The sequence below is a fragment of the Impatiens glandulifera genome, chromosome 3 (genome assembly GCF_907164915.1).
Source record: "Impatiens glandulifera chromosome 3, dImpGla2.1, whole genome shotgun sequence".
Taxonomy (NCBI): Eukaryota; Viridiplantae; Streptophyta; class Magnoliopsida; order Ericales; family Balsaminaceae; genus Impatiens; species Impatiens glandulifera.
In genome coordinates, this window is record NC_061864.1 from 15,635,638 (window position 1) to 15,643,759 (window position 8,122).

The window sequence follows — 8,122 nt, forward strand, 5'->3', positions numbered from 1 at the left end:
TGTTTTGCTCCAGTAAATCAAAAGTGCTTGATTGTGTAACAGAGTTGGATCCTTTTAAATTGTTAATTAGGTATGACAAGTCTAAAATCTTTTTCCTAAAACAAAAAACATGAAAACTTGGAATGCAGAATTTTCCTAAAATGTTTAGGAGGATAATATTGGAAAATTGTCAATTGCAAGAAATTGTTATTTTGAAGTTTTTATTATCAAAATGGAAATAATGGGTATTGTTGATATTTACTTCAGTGTAAAAAAGTGGACTTTTCTGGCGCTTAGCAGTACTGATAATTAAGCTAGAGTTTTTATAGTCGTTTTTAAAACGACACTATATATGCCGCAAATGTTCAGTATTATATTAGCGACACTCTAGAATCTGATTTAATATTTGGTGACACTTGTAGCAATTGGTTTTAGTAAACGTTTTGTAGCTGCTAATTTAATATTTAACAACGATTTTACTATTAAGCAATTCAATTTAATATTTTATAAATTTCAAACAACAACAATATAACTTTTTTTTTTATCAAACAACTATTTTGAGGATATTAAAAACTTGACATTGTTTAGGCTCCTATCCACGTTTGTATTTGCATTTGTTTTGGGAAATAAAACTATAGTTTTTGTGACTTGATATACTCTATAACCTAAGGTATATACTTCAACAATAGTTACTTTTGAAAATCTTTAGAACAAAACACTCCCAAAACGTAATTGCATTGTTAGTTAAATGCATTCAATATCATATATTAGTTAGTGTTAGATAAGCTTAATCAACAACTGGTATATTCAGAACTAGCGCGTAATTGAGTGTGATTAACCTAATCAAAATGAGGCAATAAAATTGGGTCTCATGAGTTATGTTTTGTTGAATTATGTAGGCAACAACTCATGTTTGCTTTGGTCTCGTGGGAAAGGTTGCCGTTGAATAAAAAAAGGGAACTTATAATTATTATGGTCTTTGCTATAAGAAAAAGTAGTTTTGCTTAGTCTTCCGACTTTATTTTAAGAAAGAGAAAACTATGATAATATAATAATAACTAATTTTAATAACTCAAATATATATATATATATAATCAAATGAGGGAAATTAAAGTTTTGATTATTATAAATTTCTTTGATAAGAGGTCAGAACCTAATAACAAAAGATAATCTAGTTCTTTGCTGTGACTAAATAATTAATAAGACATGCTAACACCTCCTCAACATGTTGTCTCAAACTCAACCCTAATAAAATAAAGAATAGTTCAAAATTCTCCCACTATAAATGCAATATAATCCCAATCCAATATCATCATCTTCATACACATCCCAATTTCCTTGTAAATTGGTAATTAGGAAGAGATCGAAATGGAGATCAACAACAAGAGTGTGCAACTTTTACTCCTTTGCAGCTTGACATTATTCTCGATCGCAACATGCCACCCGGTCCAAACCAGTCCATTTAGTGTGGGATTCTACCGACGCACTTGCCCACCTGCCGAGGAAATTATCAGTAACGCCGTCAACAAGTTCATCTCCAAGAATCCTGGCCTCGGCGCTGGCCTTCTAAGACTGCATTTCCACGACTGCTTTGTTAGGGTAAGAATCCCAAATCAAAATCATGTTTATATATATATATATGAATAGGCTGATCAATTTGAAATTGGATGTGTACGTACGAAATGTAGGGTTGCGATGCTTCAGTATTGTTGGATGCATTGCCCGGAGGTCCGGCAGCTGAAAAGGACCATCAGGCCAACAACCCAAGCTTAAGAGGTTTTGAAATCATCGATGCCGCAAAAGCCATTCTCGAAAGAGTGTGCCCAAGGACCGTCTCTTGTGCTGACATCCTTGCGTTTGCTGCCCGCGATAGCGTTTATAGGCTCGGAAATATCTGGTAATTAATTAATGCATTCATTTGTTAATGTTATCCAATATCGCTAGCTAATTAATATTAATTCCAATACCTACTACTAACAGGTACGAGGTTCCTGCCGGGCGTCGAGATGGCAACACCTCTCTGGCCAGCGATATTCGCGGAAACCTCCCTCCCCCGTTCTTCACCGCTACCCAGAACGCGGCGATCTTCAAAAGCAAGGGTTTCTCCGCCGACGAGATGGTGACCCTCTCCGGGGCTCACTCCATCGGGATCAGTCACTGCACTTCATTTGCTTCCCGCCTCTACCCAACCGTTGACCCCACCCTAAACGCAGCTTACGCCAAAACGCTAAAGAGTATTTGCCCTCCTCAGACCGCCAACGGAACCGGTTCGGTCGACCCGACGGTGAATCAAGACCCGCTGACTCCAAACCGGTTGGACAACTTGTACTACGTTGATGTGATCTCCAACAAGGGATTATTAACGTCTGATCAGACAATGCTAACCACTAAATCCACGGCTAAGGCGGTGCTGGACAATGCAAGATATGGGTCGAAATGGGCTAAGAAATTTGCTGCTGCCATGGTCAAGATGGGTAAGATTGGTGTTCTTACCGGAAAGAAAGGTCAGATAAGGCTTAACTGCCATTTTAGAAACTAACCCATGCAAACATATCAAGCATTTTCTTCATTTCTAATTCTATTTTAGCCCAAGTTTGTTTGTCTCTCTTTTTGTACTCTTCTTGTTGTTATTGAATTCCTTTTGATCATGAGTGTGGAATATTTTCTTCTTGGGCCGGGCCGAGGTTCAAAGGCTAAATATAAATGTTTTTATTCTTTTGGACAATTGTTATGTAAGTGAACCATTTTCAATACATATTATTTATTTTATATTCAACCTATCAATATGTTCTTAATAGACAGCATTTAACCAAAAATCTTGTCTATATGTATCATGATAGGACAAAATACATTCACATTGAAATTAGTTAAATTTGAATTAAAGGATGTACTTTCTATTTCTTATTTGCTAAGCTCATTTCTCTTTCTTAAATTTAAAGAGAAAAATTAAAAATAGAAAACACTTTTAAGCTTAAATCGGATGAGTAAAAAAAAGACTTAGATGACTCTTTGTGAACATTAGAGAAAATAGAGTGAGAGGGAGAAGGGCAGCCCACAACAATCATCCAATTCGCTCCAGCTCTTATCTAAAGTAATTGCTAGGTTGCTTTATACATGGGTGGTTCGCTCGGTCATATGTTGAAGATGTTTTAAGCTAAATGACGAACGTTCAATAACTACCCATTATACAACTTTTAACTAACTAGACTAATAACACTATATATTTTAAATTTATTACCAAATTTGATTAACGTGGGACGTTATAACAATTTTTTTTTTCGTGTGCATCGCACGAGTATTTTCCTAGTTGAAATAAAATCAAAAGAATTTTGGAGAATGCATGTTAAACCCTAAATGAGGCATGTCTTTGTTTTTAGTATTCTTTTTCTTTGTTTTTTATTAATAAAAGAATTGAGTTAAGATAATTTTATTGTTGCATTATAATACAATGAATAAAAATATTACTAGACTTACCGAGATTCACGACTATGTATCATGCACAACTTATCTTGTTCATTAATTAAACACTTTTTATCCTTAATACAACTAGAATGAATCCCTAGAATGAATCCCGTGCGAATAAAAAATTATATAATATTATTTATCTATAAATATTTTAAATAAAATTAATATTATTCAAATCTAATTAATTTAAAATTAGTTTTAATTGATAAAATTTAAGTTTAATCTTAAACTAATATTAACATATATTCACTTCGTGACCTCACACTTTCAAATGTTCGTCAATCCAACCACTAATTTCGACCTCACACTCGACAAATCACTCACTACCCGACATTCATCTCGTGATCTCACACTTTCAAATGCTCATCAAACCAACCACTAATTCTGACTTCACACTCCACAAATCACTCACCACCTGACCTTCATCTCGTGACCTCACACTTTCAAATGCTCATCATACCAACCACTAATTCTGACCTCACACTCGACAAACTACCCAACACCCGACCTCCATCTCGTGACCTCACACTTTCAAATGCTCATCATACCAACCACTAATTCTGACCTCATACTCGACAAACTACCCACCACCCGACCTCCATCTCGTGATCACACACTTTCAAATGTCCGTCAAACCAACCACTAATTCCGACCTCACACTTTCAGATACCTATCATTTGTTTAAAAGTTACAGCATCATATATTATAGTCAAGAATACATTCTTGAAAATATAAATTTACATGTTTTGGGATTTGAACCCTGTTTTAAGCATGAAATGTGAACACTTAACCACTTAAACCGCTAAACCAATTATGATTATTGAAATAATTTTATTATTTTGTGTATGTATATATATATTTTATATTTAATATTATTACCAATTAATTAATTTTTATATTAACATAAAAAATATTTATACTTATAACGAAAATATGTATATATATATATATATATATATATATATATATATGAGTGAAAAATATGGATGATAAAAGATAAAATGTATTTATATAAAATTAATGATGAAAAATAATATAATATATATAAGGTAGCAAATAAATATAAAATTATGAAGGTACGTGCATCTATAACAAACAAAATATATATATATATATATATATATATATATATATATATAATATATATATATATATATATATATATATATATATATAATAAATATAAAAATTATGAAGGTAAGAGCATTTATAAAAAAAATGTTTATATCTTGAATTAATATTAATATAGATAAGTTTTTAGATGATATAGGATAAGGAAATATATAAATATATTATATATATAATATATATGATAATGAAAAATAAAATTTAGTTAAGAAAGAGAAGAAAAAAAAATATTTGATGATTCACATTGATTAATGTGGTGTTTGTTGATTTTAAGTATCATTTTATATATATATATTTTTTTAATCCGTTGATATATATATATATATATATATATATATATATATATATATATATATATAATATATATATAGAGATTTTTATGACAAATAAATTTATGTTCATGTCATTTCTTCTAACTACTACTTTATTGTTATTTTTCATAAAGACCATAATTGAGTTGTTACAAAACTTCATCACCTTGTGTATAGAGTTTATAACTTTAATCTCCGGAGAAAAAAGTTTAATACACCAAAAGTTTCAATCTATGAAATAAATACAGTCTTTATAGCCTAGAGTAATCTTATTATAGATTACTATGATATCTTTTCAGCATACATACATCAATACATACATCAGGCTTTCAATAAATTATTATTTTTTTGTGAAGATGACACTGGTAAAAATTGACATTTTTCGACGGAAATTATTGAGGGTTTTATGAAACCTTTGGAAATGATCCCGAGAGGAATAAATATTTCGTTATTAAAAATAGATTCCGAGAGTCATGTAAAATCTTCGGATTTACAATTTTTTATCAAAAGTTTTACAAATACTTTCGGTTTTGCCATTCCCAAAAAAAACAAAATAATTCTAAATATTGGAAATGGGGTAATTGCGAAGATTATTCAAAAAACCCTCGGGTTTACCTTTCCTGAAATTATTAATTGAGAAGGTTTCCCAATAAACTTTCGGTTTTGACTCATCCCAAAAAAAATGAAATATAATTCAAAGTTTGGGAATGATTAATTGCGAAGGTTTTCTAATAAACCTTCGGTTTTGACTCATCCCAAAACTCTTAAAAATAATTCTAAGTGTTGTGAATGATTAATTTTGAAGGTTTTCTTATAAACCTTCGGTTTTGACTCAAGTTCAAAACCGAAAGTTATATGAAAACTTTTGATGTACGATCAAAACTGAAAATTTTCATATAACTTTCGGTAATGACCTTTTTAAATATAAAAACCCTACTTCTTCTTTCCGTCGTTTCTCTTTTCCCCCTATCTCTCTCCCCGATTTCTCTTCCGCCCGCGCTGCCTCCACCTCTTCTTCTTCTCTTCTTCTCTACTTCCTCTCTTCTCCTTCCGCCCGCGCCGACGCCCTCGACGGAACTACCGTCTCGCCTTCTCCGCCGCCAATCAAGGTTAGATATTTTTTTATCTTTTTTTTCGTAGAGATTGTTTTCTGGATTTACACCTTCAGTTATTTTATAATTATGGATTAGCTAAATGTTGGAAACTATTTAGCTTAATGTCCATGGGTTGATTTTTTTGAGTTTATTAGCTTAATTTCTTTTGAGTTTGTTATGTCGCCAATCCATTATGTCTTTTGAGTTTGTTAGCTTAATGTCCATGGGTTGATTTTTTTACATGGTGGTTTTGGTTAAATAGATTCGCAAATATTTCGTTATTAGAAAATAGATCCCGAAGGTTTTTAGAATTATTTGGCTTAACGTGGATTATTTGGCTTGAGATGAACAAAAGATGCAAACTCGGATGTCTTGAACTTCATTTTTAATTTTTTAAGGTTTGATTTGGGTCACCTTGCAACTCATTTGGGGATATTATTGACATTTTGGAGAATCTGAAAGTTTGTTTGCATAGTCCCTTATATTTATTTGTCTCATTTTAAAAATTTACATTTGTTAACGAAATGGTTTCAAGATGAGTAATTGGAAGCGTCTTCGGAAAACACCAGAGAAACTCTCCTAGTCATTCCAGAACTTGCTCGCCCAATCAAGTCATGACTCAGGGTCTGTCGCGGCGGACCCAGTGACTACTGCGAATGTTAAATGTGAGGAGGATGCGAGACACATAACGTTGGCATTGGAGCAAATTCAGTTGAGAGATGCAGAAAGAGCTCAATTGCTTAATGAAATTAAAACGGACAAAGAACAAATGTCGCAAAAATTGGAGAATCTTGAACAACAAGTTGATTTCTTTAGGAGGCAGAATCAACCCCCATCCCCCCCCCCTCCCACATCTACTAAGTAGATTTAAGTGTTTGAATAATTATTTGTAATCGTTTTCGTTCGACTGATAACATGTTTGGAATAATTTGGTACGTTTTGACTTTTGTTTATGTTTTAAGAATTATAATTATGTTTTGGTTTATTAATGTTGTTTATGAATGTTTTTCTATATGTATTTGTTTTCCTTTATTTAAGAATTTCATTGAACATTTTCGATTAGACCATTGTCAAAAAAATGGAGGAAAATAGGGTAATTGCGAAGGTTATTTAAAGAACCATCAGTTTTAACTTTTCAGAATTGGTAATTGCAAAAGTTTATTTGAAAACTCTCGCTTTTGATGAAGGTTAATTGCGAAAGTTTATTGACAAACTTTCGCTTTTGACCCTTCCTAAAAAATCTGAAAATATCTAAGTGTTGGGAAGGGGTATTTGGGAAAGTTTATTGGAAAACTTTCGCTTTTGACACTTCCTAAAAAAATCTGAAAAATATTCTATGTGTTGGGAAAGGTATTTGCGAAAATTTATTGGAAAACTTTTGATTTTGACCATTACTAAAAAATCTGAAAATATTTTAAGTGTTGGGAAGGGGTATTTGCGAAATTTTATTAGAAAGTTTTCGCTTTTGACCCTCCTAAAAAAATCTGAAAATATTTTAAGTGTTGGGAATGGGTATTTGCGAAAGTTTATTGGAAAACTTTTTTTTAGACCCTTCCTAAAAAAATCTGAAAATATTCTAAGTGTTGGGAAGGGGTATTTACGAAAGTTTTCTAATAAACTTTTGCTTTTGATCCTTCCTAAAAAAATCTGAAAATATTCTAAGTGTTGGGAAGGGTATTTGCGAAAGTTTATTAGAAAACTTCCGCTTTTGACTCTTCTAAAAAAAAATCTGAAAATTATTCTAAGTGTTGGGAAGGGGTATTTGCGAAAGTTTATTGGAAAACTTCCGCTTTTGACCCTTTCTAAAAAAATCTGAAAATATTTTAAGTGTTGGGAAGGGGTATTTGCGAAAATTTATTTGAAAACTTTCGTTTTTGACCCTTCCTAAAAAAATCAAAAAATATTCTAAGTGTTGGGAAGGGGTATTTGCGAAAGTTTATTGGAAAACTTTCGCTTTTGCCCCTTCCTAAAAAACATTCTGTTTAAGGTCAGGACCGAGAGATATTTGATAATCTCTCGGTTTTGAATATAGGTACCGAAAGTTAATTAAATAACTTTCGGTATTCATTCCATATTTTATTTAATTTTTTGCAATTATTTTGTCTAAAATATTTAATCACATCAAGTGTGTTATTTTTTAAGAAT

At 31.7% G+C, this 8,122-nt stretch overlaps 1 protein-coding gene across 1 annotated transcript; it reads left to right on the forward strand.

Moving 5' to 3' along the window:
* The first annotated feature begins 1,315 nt into the window (after window positions 1-1,315).
* LOC124932942 (peroxidase 5-like) lies at window positions 1,316-2,518 on the forward strand. The gene is made up of 3 exons (XM_047473656.1): window positions 1,316-1,578; window positions 1,668-1,876; window positions 1,960-2,518. The coding sequence occupies exons 1-3, from the start codon at window positions 1,348-1,350 to the stop codon at window positions 2,516-2,518; spliced, it is 999 nt and encodes a 332-aa protein (XP_047329612.1). The 5' UTR covers window positions 1,316-1,347.
* Window positions 2,519-8,122: the final 5,604 nt, after the last annotated feature.

Coding starts and splice junctions, on each gene's coding strand:
- LOC124932942 (XM_047473656.1), top strand. CDS start 1,348: ATGGAGATCAACAACAAGAGTGTGCAACTTTTACTCCTTTGCAGCTTG. Junction 1,579..1,667: donor TCCACGACTGCTTTGTTAGG/GTAAGAATCCCA, acceptor TACGAAATGTAG/GGTTGCGATGCTTCAGTATT. Junction 1,877..1,959: donor TATAGGCTCGGAAATATCTG/GTAATTAATTAA, acceptor TACTACTAACAG/GTACGAGGTTCCTGCCGGGC.